Source organism: Podarcis raffonei, chromosome 2 (genome assembly GCF_027172205.1).
Source record: "Podarcis raffonei isolate rPodRaf1 chromosome 2, rPodRaf1.pri, whole genome shotgun sequence".
Lineage (NCBI taxonomy): Eukaryota > Metazoa > Chordata > Lepidosauria > Squamata > Lacertidae > Podarcis > Podarcis raffonei.
In genome coordinates, this window is record NC_070603.1 from 112,799,302 (window position 1) to 112,815,023 (window position 15,722).

The following is a 15,722-nucleotide window of genomic DNA, read 5'->3' on the forward strand; positions in this document are numbered from 1 at the left end:
TCTCTGATCCAATGGCATTAAGGACCCAGGGAAATGAGGTTTCAGGAGAGGGGTTAGTAAGCCCCCTCCATAATCCCCAAGATGTACAATCAGATCCGCAGAACCTTTCCAAGGAGTCATAACCGGTGATATCCTGCCAGACGGGTAACGATCTCATTCACAATACTTACTCATCCCATAGTGGAATTAAACCCTAACAAGACAACGGGGTGTATCTGACATGACTCAGGAAGTAAGGAATTGTACTTTCTATTGTACTGTAATGGAGTAAGCAAAAAAACCAAAACACCTATACTTGATTGACAGGGGTGTGCCTGGATCTCAGATTTCTGCCAGACACCACTGTAGGAATGAAAAACACGGCAGACGAGAGGTAGGTGTCACATGAGGCGTCTGACTGGGCAAGCCCCAGGCGTCTCACTTTTATTGAGTATTAACAAGCATTGCCACAGGTGTACTTGTGGCTGATTGGTTGATACAAACACAAAGAAACTTGTTGCTGATTGGTTAACATAAGTACAAGGTGGGAATTACATGTGAACATTAATCATCGATAGATTAAAGGCTGGGAAACGAGGTTGGGACTAGACAAACATGAAACCTCCTAATTAATTATAACTAAAGATTGATATAGCATAAAACAATTACTAATGATTGATCATAACATGAAAGAATATAATAACCAAGTTCTGTAGATGTGGTCAGCTATGCATTGAGAACAGGTCATCATGAACTTAAGATGAACTGAGCAAGGAAGGAATGTCTTGGTGTTTGGAACAAGTTTGTACAGTGTGTGCAGAAACAGAGAAAAGAATATAAGCGAGACTTCCCAGAATGCCAGAGAAAAGAAGCAAGAAGCGAGACTTCCCATAATGCCACAGTTATGTGCAGAAAAAGAACTTATGTGCAGAAAGAGAACTTCCCTTCACACCACACCTTTTCTGTGACATATCTATGATGTTTTGAGGATGCATCTAGAAATGTATTACGCCAGTGTTTCTCAAACTTGGGCCTCCAGCTGTTTTTGGACTACAACTCCCATCATCCCTAGCTAGCAGGACCAGTGGTCGGGGATGGTGGGAGTTGTAGACCAAAAACAGCTGGAGGCCATGGGCATAGCCAGGATTGGGGGGGCAGGACTTGATGGGGGGGGCAAAACTGACATGATTGGTCAGTTAGTTCAGTATTTCTATTGTTTTACTTGATCTGGGGAGGGGCAGCTGCCCCCTCCTCCCCCCTTGGCATGTTGGAGGTCCAAGGCTGAGAAACACTATACAGTATTATGGGAAACTCTAAAAACGTTCAAAACACGCCAACCCCGGTTGCTCCCTGATCCCCTCAAAGTGAGTGGGTGTGGTGGGACAGCAGCAGATTGTCCTCACCCACAACCACACATGCAGCGTACGGGGTGTGCATGTTCAGCCCACTGCATTTCGCAACGCTACATAAGGGAGAAATAAAAGTGCGCTTGGGCACAGCTAAGGACGGGTCTGCTTCCCTTCTGCCCCTGGGAAGCCACTGCACCGAAAAGGGAGGGACAGGGTCCTCACTTGCTGGTGGGGAGCTTTCACAGGGAGCTGCTGAGAGAGACTCCAGCGTCCCCTTCGAAACCGTTCCCACCCGCCTATTTGGGGCTCCCCTCCCGCGCTCCTGCCATGCACAGGAGGCTAGGGGGCCAAGCTGCACGCCCAGGCGTGCAGGGAAAGGGGAGGCTGCTGGCAAAGCCGCACAGCTCCCCCACTTGCTGGGGCGCCCCTGAGATGCCGGTGCCGTGGCGCAACGCGCCACTAAGCCCTATGGAAAAGATGGCTCTGCAACTAAAAGGCTAGAAAAACATGACACCATGAACTCAGAAAGGACAGATTGGCTCACCCTTAAGAACCAAGCAACACCCACATTTAGGAGCACAATGACCCTTGATTCTCTCACCACTGCTGTTTTGTTGTTCTTGTTCTTCTGTTTAGCTAATACAGTGGTACCTCGGGTTAAGAACTTAATTCGTTCCGGAGGTCCGTTCTTAACCTGAAACTGTTCTTGACCTGAGGTACCACTTTAGCTAATGGGGCCTCCTGCTGTCGCCACTCAATTTCTGTTCTCATCCTGAGGTAAAGTTCTTAACCTGAGGTACTACTTCTGGGTTAGTGGAGTCTGTAGCCTGAAGCGTCTGTAACCTGAAGCGTCTGTAACCCGAGGCACCACTGTAAAACTAAATTTAAAGGGTTTTTTAAAAAAAAGATTTATACAGAGAAAGGGAACGCCACTTCCCTCTTTCTTGAGACAGGGGTCTGACGCTTTTGTTAAGGAAGTAAGAAAGGGATTGTGAGAGACCTTAGTTCACTCTCTCAACTCCTCAGCGGGGGCGGGGAAGGACAGAGTTGTTTATCTGTTAAAAGGAGGGAGGAGAAGGAACATAACAGAAACCAAAAGGAGCCATTGCCTCTCCCCAATTCATTATTAAAAATAGATGTGGCGAGCACAATAAAGGCAAGGCTTAATCCATTGTTATCCTCAGTGGGGCTCTTGTATGCCCCAGAGCTTGCCCTCCCTTGAAGTAGAAGCAGGAGAGTAAACACCTTGGCAGTAACAGGAATCAGAAAACGAAACCAAGGCTGTCGTTTCGCCCAGGGAGAGGCAGCCATGGCAGCAGGAACCCCTGAGAAGCAGCTTCGCGAAGAAGTGACTTGCTCCATCTGCCTGGACTACTTCGAAGATCCAGTGACTACAAACTGCGGGCACAGTTTCTGCCAAGCCTGCCTGAGAGAAGGGCGGGAGAAGAACCCCTTTTGCCCTCAGTGCAGAGCAGCCTTGAAGCCACGGCAATTCAAGCCCAACAGGAAATTGGCAAACTTGGTCGAAATAATCAGGAAAATTGAGGAGGGGAAAAACGCTGAGCAGTGTAAGGGGGACCAGGAACCCTGCAAACTCTTTTGCAAGGATGACCAGGTCCTCATATGCGTGATCTGCAACCTATCCAAGGAGCACCGAGATCATCACGTCGTCCCTGTGCAGGAGGCTGCCCAGGAGTATAAGGTAGGGAATTGCTACTGTTTGGGGGTCCTGATGGATAGAGCAGGAGGAGACGCAATAGATGCGTCTGAAATGGCACATGGTGCGGAGAGCATTGCTGTTCTTTTATTTAAGCCAGCGCTAGGCAGAAGGTGGGACACGGGTAGCGCTGTGGGTTAAACCACAGAGCCTAGGACTTGCCGATCAGAAGGTCGGCGGTTCGAATCCCCGCAACGGGGTGAGCTCCCGTTGCTTGGTCCCTGCTCCTGCCAACCTAGCAGTTTGAAAGCACATCAAAATGCAAGTAGATAAATAGGTACCACTGTGGCGGGAAGGTAAACAGCGTTTCCGTGTGCTTCTTTGGTTTTGCCTGAAGCGGCTTAGTCATGCTGGCCACATGACCCGGAAAAACTGTCTGCGGATAAATGTCGGCTCCCTCAGCCAGTAAAGCGAGATGAGTGCTGCAACCCCAGAGTCGTTTGCGACTGGACTTAACAGTCAGGGGTCCTTTACCTAGGCAGAAGGTAGTTTGGGATCTGCTGGTGGAACTGTAGGTGATTTGCAATAGGTTAGAAAGGCCTCTTGATTCCCAAATGTTTAATAATAATAGCACAATTGTAGTTAAGCGGCATATAAAGTGTTTAAGTGTTTAAAGAAATGAAAGACCTACAATCTAAGTATGCAAAATAGAGGTGGGGTCATGTAGCAAATCACAAGAGGATTGTGTTGGTGGTGATGTTGTCGTTGTCGTCACCCTGGCAGCCAGCACCAGGAAGCTTTGAAATTAAGAGCTGGGCCTCATCTACAGTCCATCGGTACAGACTTTATAAGGCCTTATAAGGAGCTCAGTTGGGGGAAACTGGACTGGCTGACTAAACAAAAGTCTTTTTTCTGTTTGTGCAGGGGAAAATCGAGGCCCAGCTCCAGACCCTGGAGAAAAAGAGAGAAAACATTTTGCACCGGGAACAGGCTGAAGATGAGAAGAAGCAGAAATATTTAGTAGGTATTTGTTCCTCCAGCTCCAGTACTGGGGATGAACGTTTTGGAAGTCGAACGGATTTCTGGAACAGATTCCGTTCAACTTCCAAGGGACGACTGTACTACAAATTTCACACAAGCTTATTCTTGTCATTGTAGACACATGGAAAGCAGGTGCTCCCCCAGACATTTCCAAATGACTGAATTATTCAAAATGCAATTTAAAACAAGCAATTTAAACTATCCTCAATGCACATTTTGAACCGACATAGCCAGCGGCGGAGAACGGGCAGTGCGATGCAGGCGGTCTGCCCCAGGTGTCATCCCTGAGGGGGGCTGACAAAATCCCCCCTGGGTGGGTCACCGCCACGCCAATAGGGATGCCCATAGGGACGGGACAGGACATGCGGTGCCAGTAGAGACAGGGTGCACCGTGGGGCCTCAGCTGACCTACAGCTGGGGGGAGCCAGTGGGCGGAGAGTGGCCGTGCCGTGCAGTCCCATCCTGTCCCCCGTGCGCACCACGTCCCTATGGGCGGTTTGCCTTGCCCCTGTGGGCAGTTTGCACCACCCCTATGGGCAATTTGCCCCGCCCCTTGGCATGGCACCCCAGGTGCCCAAGAGGCTTCCTCCGCCGCTGGACGTAGCAGGCTGCTGAGGTATAAGGTGCCCATAAAACCTTTTAAGAGAATACATGGGTCTTGTGGAGACCGTCAGTACTTGCCAGAGGAAGGGAAGCATCATGTGCCAAATTACAGTGGTACCTCGGGTTACATACGCTTCAGGTTACAGACGCTTCAGGTTACAGACTCTGCTAACCCAGAAATATTGCTTCACGTTAAGAACTTTGCTTCAGGATGAGAACAGAAATTGTGCTCCGGTGGCGCGGCAGCAGTGGGAGGCCCCATTAGCTAAAGTGTTACCTCAGGTTAAGAACAGTTTCAGGTTAGGAACGGACCTCCAGAACGAATTGAGTACTTAACCCGAGGTACCACTGTAATTCGTTGCTACAGGCACACACTGTTGCTTAATTTGGAGGGGTTTTATGTCCTCCCCCCCTCATCCCCCTAAAAATCTGCTCTGGAAGTTCCCCTATCCCCCTGGAGCAGATTTGAGGTCGCCTGGGGGTTGTAGAAAAGGAAAGGGGAATTCTGTTGTGTGAACAAAAGTGTGTTGTGTAAGTGGGACAACAGCGTTGGATACAACCCAGACTCCTATTCCCCTGTTTGCCACCTTTCCTTATGTCTCTTTCCCCCGTGCCGCTCTAGTCACAGGTGGGAGTGGAGAAACTCAATATCAGGTGTGTTTTCAAGCAAATGCAGAAGTTCCTTAAGGAAAACGAGCGCCGTTGGCTGGCCCAGCTAGGAGATCTGGAGAGAGAGGTTGAGAAGACATGGAAAGAAAATGTTGCCAGCCTCTCCGACGAGTCTTTCCGCATCAACACGCTTATCAGCGACATGGAGAGGAAGAGGCAGCAGCCAGACAGCAAATTCTTGCAGGTGAGACTTGAATGGATCCCACTCCCTTGTTATGAAAAAACTCACCTAGACATTCCGTTGTTGCGCCCATAACCTAGGTTTAAGGTGTCATTTAGCTCCTATCTTTCATATCTCAGCTTCTAACACTGTACAGTGGTACCTCAGGTTACATACCCTTCAGGTTACAGACTCCGCTAACCCAGAAATAGTACCTTGGGTTAAGAACTTTGCTCCAGGATGAGAACAGAAATTGTGCTCCGGCGGTACAGCAGGAGGCTTCATTAGCTAAAGTGGTGCTTCAGGTTAAGAACAGTTTCAGGTTCAGAACAGACCTCCGGAATGAATTAAGTACTTAACCTGAGGTACCACTGTACAGTCATACCTCGGGTTACAGCCACATCAGGTTGCATTTTTTCGGGTTACGGACCACCGAAACCCAGAAGTACCGGAACAGGTTAGTTCCGGGTTTCGGCCATCGCGCATGCGCAGAAGCGCATAATTCCAACCCGCGCATGTGCAGATGCGCAGGCGCAGGTTAGGAACGCTGTTGGTTGCGAACATGCCTTCCACACGGATCACGTTCGCAACCCGAGTGTCCACTGTATAAGAATTATTAAATAAGTCTGAAACAAGGCAACTGACACAGCCATCCTTCAGAATTTGCACTTCTCTGAATTTTGCCACACACGTTTCCAGCAAAACACTGTGTACAAAAATGCCTATAATGAGGTAAAAATGTATACGCCCATGAAAATAGCATCAAAATGCATTGTATTAAGGCAAATGGAAGTACAAAAATGTGTATATTTGAGGGGGGAATGCATAGAAAAATGCACATTATTAGGAGACTGGTGAATTTCCGTGAAGGACTTTCCATTGCAAATAGTTTTGGAAAAGTCGAGAACTGCATTTAGGGCTGCAAAAACCAGAAGCTGCAGGAAAGTGGAATTAACACATGCACCTGTCCCAACCTGAGACCCATTTCTCTCTTTCTTTCAGGACATAAAAAATACCCTGAGCAGGTATGTGACTCTTCCTCTCTCTGCTTGCTGTTCTTTCTGGTTTTGATGGTCTCTTGCAGCAAAAACAACAAAGGATATTGTGGCACCTTTAAAGACAAATGGATTTATTAGGGCATGTAAGCTTTCATGGATGACTGTTACCTTGATCAGGTACCTGATGTTGTTACCATGAGTTTCAGGAACATAGCTACATAGTTGGAGAGGGAGGGGCAGTATCGTAAACAGTGAGGTCAAAAGGAAATGAACGTTTTGAGCAGTGGACTCCTCTCTCTCTCTCTCTCTCTCTCTCTCTCTCTCTCTCTCTTTCGCTTTCACTTTGTCTCGCCCTCTAACACTCACTCACCAATTACAGTGGTACCTCGGTTTTCAAATGTAATCCATTCTGGAAGACCATTTGAGTTCTGAAACTTCCAAGAACCGAAAACAGTCGACAATTAGGCTTCAGGATCTTGCAGACAGCAGAAGCTGCATGGCATATTCAACTTCCGAGGCGTGTTCAGAAACCAAAGCATTTGCTTCCGGGTTTACGGCTTTCATAAACCGAAATGTTCGACAATGGAGACATTCGAAAACCGAGGTATTGCTGAAGGAACCTTGTCATGAGTAAATAAAATATCCAGTCTGCCACTTCATGCTGCGATGGGATAAGGGTTCTTCTGGTGCTACTGAACTACAGCTCCCATCATGCCTGACCATTGCCCATGCTGGCTGGGGCTGATGGGAGTTGTAGTCTAACAATATCTGTAGGGTCATGGATTCCTTGTAATTCAGGCCTGCAGGAGGAGACAGTGCTTTCAAACCATTCTTTTAACTGGCTCTCGACTTCTTTCCAGGTATCAGGAGGGGCAACTGAGGCAGGTGGTGGAGCTTTCTCCAGGGCCTGAGGAAGGACTCAGAAGTTACTCTCATAAAAGTCTGGTTCTCAAAAAGGTCATGGAAGAAATTGAAGGTATTCGGAGACAGTTCTAGGAGGCGGGCGGGTTTTCCAGATTGGGTGCGTGCAAAGTGAGGGGCTGGCTTTCTCTGCAATGTCCCAGGTGTCTGACAAGTGAGGCTGTGTCACACCTCTTCCCGTTTCCCAAAATGGGGCTCAGGGTGTCTTCCGTAAAAGGATCCTCCTCATCAAAGGCCACCTCTGCACCATACATTTGAAGCACTGTAATTAGATCACTTTAACAGTCATGGCTTCCGACCCCCCAGGAATCCTGGGAATGGTACCTTGTCAAAAGTGCAGAGACATCTTCTCACTTCACAAAGCTACAATTCTGGAAGTGGTTTAACAATCAAATCCTTCTGAGAGCTGTAGCTCTGCAAGAGGAATGAGGGTCTCTCAGAGTTTGGAGACCCACAGACTAGACCACATTATACTGGCTTATCAGGGATGCCAACTTGAATAAAATATTGTGGGGCCCAGGTAAGCCCCGCCCCACTGATCACATGACACAGTGCGCACGCACGCACACACACCATTTGAATGGGAATGCCCATCAACTTTGTGGGCAGTAACTTTGTTACTGTGTTCCGTGAAGTGGGACTATTGTCCTTTGTTCTTTTTCTCTTTGCTGTCTGATGCTAGAGAGAGAGGGAGCCATGTTGCAGTGGACCGTGTGTGTTTATATGTAAATAAAGTAGATTAGCCAAAATGCTGAGTTGCTGAGGTCTGTCATGCATGATGTGCAAACTCTGCGGATCCCTAAGTGTGCCGGCGTCGGTTGGCATCGGTCGCTGTGATGTTTGGGCTGAAGAAAGCTTTTGAAGCTCCCGAACAAAAAACCGGGGGGGAAAGAACATGCCAGTTGGGCATGGTCCTACTCGAGTGTAGGCTGAGCTCCTGACACCGCAACATCTGGAGAACCTCAGCTATCTCTGGACTAGAGCATTTCTCCTGGTGGACATGGAAATGGAGGGGGCAGAATCTGTTGTCTGGCAACTTAAGTATCCATTAATGCATCCACCCACTTCTTTGGAGCAATATTTGAAAAGCAAAAGCCCATTTGTACAAGAATATAACGTAAACATAAGAACATCAGGAGAACCTGCTGGATCAGGGCAAAGGCCAATCTAGTCCAGCATCCTTTTCTCCCAGGGGCCAACCAGATGTTCCCGGCAAGTCCATAAGCAGGAACAGAGTGCAACAGCACTCTCCTGTTGTGCAATTCACTGGTGACTGGTATTCACAGCCATGCTGCCTCTGACAGTAGAGGGAGAACGTAACCATGGAGCCAGTGTGGTGTAGTGGTTAAGAGCGGTGGACTCATAATCTGGTGAACCGGGTTCGCTTCCCCACTCCTCCACATGCAGCTGCTGGGTGACCTTGGGCCAGTCACACTTCTCTGAAGTCTCTCAGCCTCACTCACCTCACAGAGTGTTTGTTGTGAGGGAGGAAGGGAAAGGAGAATGTTAGCTGCTTTGAGACTCCTTCGGGTAGTGATAAAGCGGGATATCAAATCCAAACTCCTCCTCCTCCTCCTCTTCTTCTTCTTCTTCTTCTTCTTCTTCTTCTTCTTCCTTGATTCTTCCTCTCCATCAAGTTGCTTCCCTTTACTCCCAAAGCAGTTTTCAAATTTAAAAAAGAAGAGGCATAGATTTGTTCACTAGTGTCGTTTAAATGCTGGTCGTACGGAGTTATTTTGTGATTGACTCATGTTGCTGTGTGCCTCACCTGAAGTAAATTTGTCCTCCTTTCCTTCCCATAACAGAGTCTTTGGAAGAAGCACTGAGCAAAGGTAATTTTGTGGTAGTTTTATGGGAAGCAAAACTCTGGTGAGGGGAGATGATGGGAGGAGTCCCTCTTTTAAATGAGAGATGGGGAGAGGAAGGTGTTTGCATTGCTCCAGGTGAAAGGTGGGGAGGAAATGATGCAGTTTGGGTTTTTGGTGAGGCTGCCTGGAGGACTCCTAAGGAGAGGGGAGACAAGAGAGGAGAGGAGGCTGAGGGAACCCTCCACGAGGGAGGGTGTTCAAAAAAGGGTAAGAGGCTGCTAGCTCTGCAAGCAAGAGGCGAAAAACTGGGCTCTTGAGCCCCACAGGGAAGCGGCAGAAAGAATGTACAGTGGTACCTCGGGTTAAGAACTTACCGTATTTTTTGCTCTATAAGACTCACATTTCCCCTCCCAAAAAGTAAGGGGAAATGTGTGTGCGTCTTATGGAGCGAATGCAGGCTGCGCAGCTATCCCAGAAGCCAGAACAGCAAGAGGGATTGCTGCTTTCACTGCGCAGAGATCCCTCTTGCTGTTCTGGCTTCTGAGATTCAGAATATTTTTTTTCTTGTTTTCCTCCTCCAAAAACTAGGTGCGCCTTATGGTCTGGTGCGTCTTATAGAGCAAAAAATACGGTAATTCGTTCTGGAGGTCCGTTCTTAACCTGAAACTGTTCTTAACCTGAGGTACCACTTTAGCTAATGGGGCCTCCCACTGCCGCCACACGATTTCTCTTCTCATCCTGAGGTAAAGTTCTTAACCCGAGGTACTATTTCTGGGTTAGCGGAGTCTGTAACCTGAAGCGTCTGTAACCCGAGGTACCACTGTAGTTGTTCAAGGGAGCTGTGGACTCCAAAAGGTCGAAAACCTCTGGTGTAGACAATACTAAATTAGATTGCAGGGGGTTGGACTACATGCCCTTTGGGGTCACTTCCAATTCTGCGATTCTGTGATTCTAACACTCAGCCTTGTTATATGGCTTCCTAGGTTTCTAATTAAAATGCTCATCTCAGTATTCTGTGTTTCTTTCGTCGTTCTTTTTTTTTTATGAAACGACATACTTGCTATATGTATTATTATCTGACTTTATGTTTGTCCACATTTTATTCCCAAAAAACAGAGCCGGCAAAGGAAACGATGAGCAAAGGTAAATATTGGCAGGAAAATGTAGGAGATGGGGGAACTCTTGATGGGTGATGAAGGCTTAAATATCTAAAAAGAGGTTGCATCTGGCAGGTGGTTTCACACACCTTTATTTCAAAAATGTCAAAGAACCTGACTGATAGAGGCAGACCAGAGTAATTGCTCACAGAGATTGCAGATGTGGATTGTATTATTATTATTATTATTATTATTATTATTATTATTATTAAATGCCTATATTGATATTCCTTCCAATGGAACCCAGGAAGGCAAACTCCAAAGTAAAATTAAACACCAACCACCACCACCACCAAATTAAAAATAAAATAAAAACTTTTTTTAAAAAATAACTACATGGAAAAAAAACATTTTTGATGTTAAGATCAGTTAAAACATTTTTTAAAATTGCCAGCACCCAGTCATTGCTCTTCTGCTTTAAATTGCCAATATAATCGCAGTTCTTCCAGACTTAATAGATTCCAAACAACTTTCTGCAACCCTGTGAGCAGAATCTTCTCTTTCCATCTCTGGATGTTGTGAAGAGGGAAGTATTCAATGGGACCATAATGTGAGGGGCAGTATCAAATTCTCCCTCCCCCTTTACTGCACTTTCAGCTATGATTCATCCTCCTCAGTCGCAATTGATGGGGTGGGGAGAAACTGGCTCAGCTGTGATGCTATTGAAAAGGGAAGGGTTAAAGTGATAGAGTTGATTTATAGGGAGGGGAGACAGACCATAGATTCCCCATAAAAAAGTGAGTTAACTAAGGGCTTATCCACGTTTACCTTTTGCCCCATGCTTCCTAGGCACAGGTTGTGCACTTAAAAACTCTGCGTCCGAGTATTTGTTTGTTTTGCCCTAGCGCTTTCCTCGCAAAAACCTGCTCTTTAGCGCTCAATCAGAGCAAACATCAGTTCAAGTTTTCCCACAGATTGCCATTTGCTCTGATTGAGCTTTAAAGAGCAGGTATTTGTGGGGAAATCTCTGGGGACGAAGAAAGGGTGCCTGGAAAAAGTGGGTGGGGGAGGCAAGTGTGGACAAGCGCTCAGTGTGGTTGTTCTGCTTTAAATTCCCAGTGTGGAAGCTGAGCGAGGGTGTGAGCTGACCCCGTGATGTCCTCTGTTTTTGTTGGTTGTTATGGGCATGCATTTTTGTGCTTTTATATTGTGAACCACCCTGTTATCTTCAAACGAAGGGTATAAGAATCAGCGAGAATGCTGATTGCTAAAAATTGGAAGGGAGAGAAAACCCCTACTAAGGAAGAATGGCAAATTAATATTGTATGAATACTTAGAACTAGCAAAAATGACAAAGGTAATCAGGAACCAGTCAAACCAAAAATTGTTGTAGACTGTATTTAGAAAAACACTGTTCCCGAACAAAATTCTTAATATGCTTTGACTACTACGTGGGTGGCGCTGTGGTCTAAACCACAGAGCCTAGGGCTTGCCAATTGGAAGGTCGGTGGTTCAAATCCCCGCGATGGGGTGAGCTCCCATTGTTCTGTCCCTGCTCCTGCCAACCTAGCAGTTCGAAAACACATCAAAGTGCAAGTAGATAAATAGGTACGGCTCTGGGAAGGTAAGCAGCGTTTCCGTGCGCTGCTCTGGTTTGCCAGAAGCAGCTCAGTCATGCTGGCCACATGACCCTGAAGCTGTCCGCCGGCTCCCTCGGCCAATAAAGCGAGATGAGCGCCACAACCCCAGAGTCGGTCACGACTGGACCTAATGGTCAAGGGTCCCTTCACCTTTACCTTTCTCAAAGTAGATAACAATAGATAATGTATATTATGTAAGATCAATGAAATAAAAGAAGAAAAGGGACACCGTTAAAAAGTAAAGAAGTAGTAAGGAGCCGCAATGAGGTGGAGGGAAGTCACTCTTAAAGATTTTAAGACTTAATGTAGCAGTATTATTTGATGTTGAATTATTTTGGTTTTTTGTGTGTAGCTTATTACGTCTTGAATAACGGATGGAGTAACTGTACTAATAATCAAACTCAGTAAATAATATATCCAGAATATCCAGAATCTTCAGGCGAAGGGTTTTCCATGGGGAGGGAGTGGGCCAAGCGGAAAACTGCTTGGACCCACGCTTTCTAGGTACGGGAACAGCAGAAGTGTGGGCGAGTCCCAAAAGGAGGAGGGAAAGGAACAAGTTCAGCAGCAGGCAGAGGAAGAGGAGGAGATGAGAAACAGTTTCTACCCAAATGCAATTTTAGTTTTAAACGCAGTGTAAGGAGTCTCTATGGGAGTATATTGTATTTAAAAATGGGGTATCAGAGTTTTTAGGGGGCTAACCAGGTTGGGATAGCTGGGATAGCAGCCTTGGTGGGTTTTGAATGTTTTATGTACATTTTTCAATGTTGTCGTTTTGTATGGGACAATGACAATAAAGATTATTGTATCATATCGTATAATAATAATAATAATAATAATAATAATAATAATAATAATAATAATAATTTATTATTTATACCCTGCCCATCTGGCTGGGTCCCCCCTGTCATTCTGGGCGGCTTCCAACAAAACACTAAAATACAATAACCTATTAAACATTAAAAGCTTCCCTAAACAGGGCTGCCTTTAGATGTCTTCTAAAAGTTTGATAGTTATTTTTCTCTTTGACATCTGGTGGGAGGGCGTTCCACAGGGCGGGTGCCACTACCAAGAATGCCCTCTGCCTGGTTCCCTGTAACTTGGCTTCTCGCAGCAAGGGAACCACCAGAAGGCCCTCGGCACTGGACCTCAGTGTCCGGGCAGAACGATGGAGGTGGAGACGCTCCTTCAGGTATACTGGGCTGAGGCCGTTTAGGGCTTTAAAGGTCAGCACCAACACTTTGAATTTTGCTCGGAAACATACTGGGAGCCAGTGTAGGTCTTTCAAGACCGGTGTTATATGGTCTTGGCGGTCGCTCCCAGTCACTAGTCTAGCTGCCGCATTCTGGATTAATTGTAGTTTCCGAGTCACTTTCAAAGGTAGCCCCACATAGAGCGCATTGCAGTAGTCCAAGCAAGAGATAACCAGAGCATGCCCCAGTCTGGCGAGAGAGCCTGTGGGCAGACAGGGTCTCAGCCTGCGTACCAGATGGAGCTGATAAACAGCTGCCCTGGACACAGGGTATTGTATGGTATCGTAGATGGCTCTGGGGAGGCCCTGGTCACTCGGCAGCCACCAAGCTCAACCTTTCCTTTTTCTCTCTCTCTTTTTTTAACGCCGCTCACCTTCTTTCCTTTCTCTCTCTTTCCCCCTTCAGTGAACGTGATTCTGGATCCCGACACGGCACACCCTTTCCTGGTTCTCTCAGAGGACCTGACCAGCGTGAGATGGGAAGACGGATATTGGGGCCTGCCCAAGAACCCCGGGAGATTTGACAGGGAATTCTGTGTGCTGGGCTGCGAGAGATTTGTGTCAGGAAGACACTGGTGGGAAGTCGGGGTGGAAGAGGAGGAAGGGGCAATGTGGGCCTTAGGGGTGGCGCGAGTTTCCCTCAGGAGGAAGGGGTGTTTCAGCTTCAGTCCAAAGGAAGGCATCTGGGCTGTGGGGAAGAGACCACACAGCCCGCCTTGGCCTTGCCAGCTGTTTGCTTTAACTTCCCCTGAGTGGACTCCTTTGGCCTTGAGCCGTGAGCCCAGGAAGATCCGGGTGTCCCTGGACTATGAAGGGGGCCAGGTCAACTTTTTTGATGCCGATTCAGGTGGCTTGATCTTTGCTTTCACTTCAGCCTCATTCTCCGGGGAGAGGATCCTGCCCTTTTTCCAGGTGGTCTCAGGGGTCACAATGAATTGCTGAATCTTGAGGGGAATCCTCATTTACACCACACACACCACCATTTATGGAGGCCCTGTCGACTCCAAGCATTGAGGTGGGGAATCTGTCGCCCCTCCAGATGCTCCCATCATCCCTCATGCTGGCTAGGAGCTGGTGGGAACGATGACCAACATCTGTGGTCATCTGAGGTTCCCCACCTCAGATCTTTGCTGAAATATACTCGGAGTCGAGAGTGGATTTCATGCTCTTTATTCAACTCATAGTGGTGAGGAGGAATGGAAGTTCCCCCAGAATGTCTGCTTTATATACATTATTTACACAATGGGCCCCACGTGATTGGCTAATTCCGGGATTCACCTGTAGGCCAATCAGGTTGCGGATTCACTTCCACCTGCAGCTGGATTGGGTGGCTCCTGTGGACCAATCAGACTGCTGCATTCTGAATCCTATTGTTCTAGGACCAATCAGGCTGCTGCCTTTTGGATCCTATTCAACTCAGTACATAACATATGCTTTTCTCAGGGCCAAGCAAGAGGCTACAGTCTGGGCCCCTCAGGGCAACACATTTATCAAGCATTCGCCCTCATTTGCTTACATAGAGGTTTGGCTTTATCTAGTCTTTCCCGAATATTCATTCTGCTTTGCTGGTGTGGCAGTTAAATGACAGACAGACGTTTGTTCTGCGTTCATCCACACCCTGGTTGGATGGGGTACAAAACCCCTTCATTGATTATTCGGATGAACACTTTAGTCTTAACCGATTGAATATTTGCTGTATTTTTTGTCTTTAAACCTTTCACAAGTCGCTTTATGGCTCTTTCGTTTCAAAAGGCGATGGATAAATAAATAAATAAATCTCCTTACTTGCTTTCAGAGTGTATGCGTGCCTCCCTGTTATTAAGTCAGCCCACACTTTTTAATGCATTTCTTAGACACTTTCCAAACTGCAGGAAGTCAGGTTATTTTTTTCGTTAAGTGGGTTTGTTGCGTTGGGGTAGGTGACCAGCTCCACTTTAAATGCTCAAACCTTTAAATCAGGGGTAAGCAACCTAAGGTCCAGGCGCCAGATGCGGCCCAATCGCCTTCTCAATGCGGCCCAATCGCCTTCTCAATCCGGTCCAATCGCCTTCTCAATGCGGCCCAATCGCCTTCTCAATCCGGTCCACAGACAGTCCAGGAATCAGCGTGTTTTTACATGAGTAGAATGTGTGCTTTTATTTAAAATGCATCTCTGGGTTAGTGGTGGGGCATAGGATTTCGTTCATTTTCCCCAAAAAAATATAGTCTGGCCCACCACATGATCTGAGGGACGGTGGACTAGCCCACGGCTGAAAAAGGTAGCTGCCCCCTGCTTTAAATGTTCAAACCTAAATTTCTGATGCAAACTTAGCACAAAATAGTGACTGTCTGGAGGCGCTTTTAGCCACTTCTGGGTATTTATTCATTTTATTTATTTCATAAAAGTTATACACCATGTGATTCTTTAAAAAGAGATCTTAGAATGGTTTACAAAAAGAATGAAACATAAAATATTGGTAAACACAGTTAAAAGCAGCAATTTAAAGAAACAAGATAAGGAAACAAGATAAATAAAGAGTTGTGTAAACTAATCATGGTCAATGTAACA

The 15,722-nt window shown here is 46.8% G+C and overlaps 1 protein-coding gene across 1 annotated transcript; it reads left to right on the plus strand.

The window, feature by feature from the left end:
- The first annotated feature begins 2,323 nt into the window (after window positions 1-2,323).
- Window positions 2,324-14,970, plus strand: LOC128409065 (E3 ubiquitin-protein ligase TRIM7-like). Its single transcript, XM_053379268.1, has 8 exons — window positions 2,324-3,030; window positions 3,910-4,005; window positions 5,252-5,482; window positions 6,461-6,483; window positions 7,317-7,432; window positions 9,183-9,209; window positions 10,302-10,328; window positions 13,581-14,970. The coding sequence occupies exons 1-8, from the start codon at window positions 2,638-2,640 to the stop codon at window positions 14,114-14,116; spliced, it is 1,449 nt and encodes a 482-aa protein (XP_053235243.1). The 5' UTR covers window positions 2,324-2,637; the 3' UTR covers window positions 14,117-14,970.
- The last annotated feature ends 752 nt before the right edge of the window (window positions 14,971-15,722 follow it).

Excerpts from the sequence above, each read along its gene's own strand:
- LOC128409065 (XM_053379268.1), top strand. The coding sequence starts at position 2,638 with ATGGCAGCAGGAACCCCTGAGAAGCAGCTTCGCGAAGAAGTGACTTGC. Across the intron at positions 6,484-7,316 it reads ATAAAAAATACCCTGAGCAG|GTATCAGGAGGGGCAACTGA; the intron begins GTATGTGACTCT and ends ACTTCTTTCCAG. Across the intron at positions 9,210-10,301 it reads GGAAGAAGCACTGAGCAAAG|AGCCGGCAAAGGAAACGATG; the intron begins GTAATTTTGTGG and ends CCCAAAAAACAG.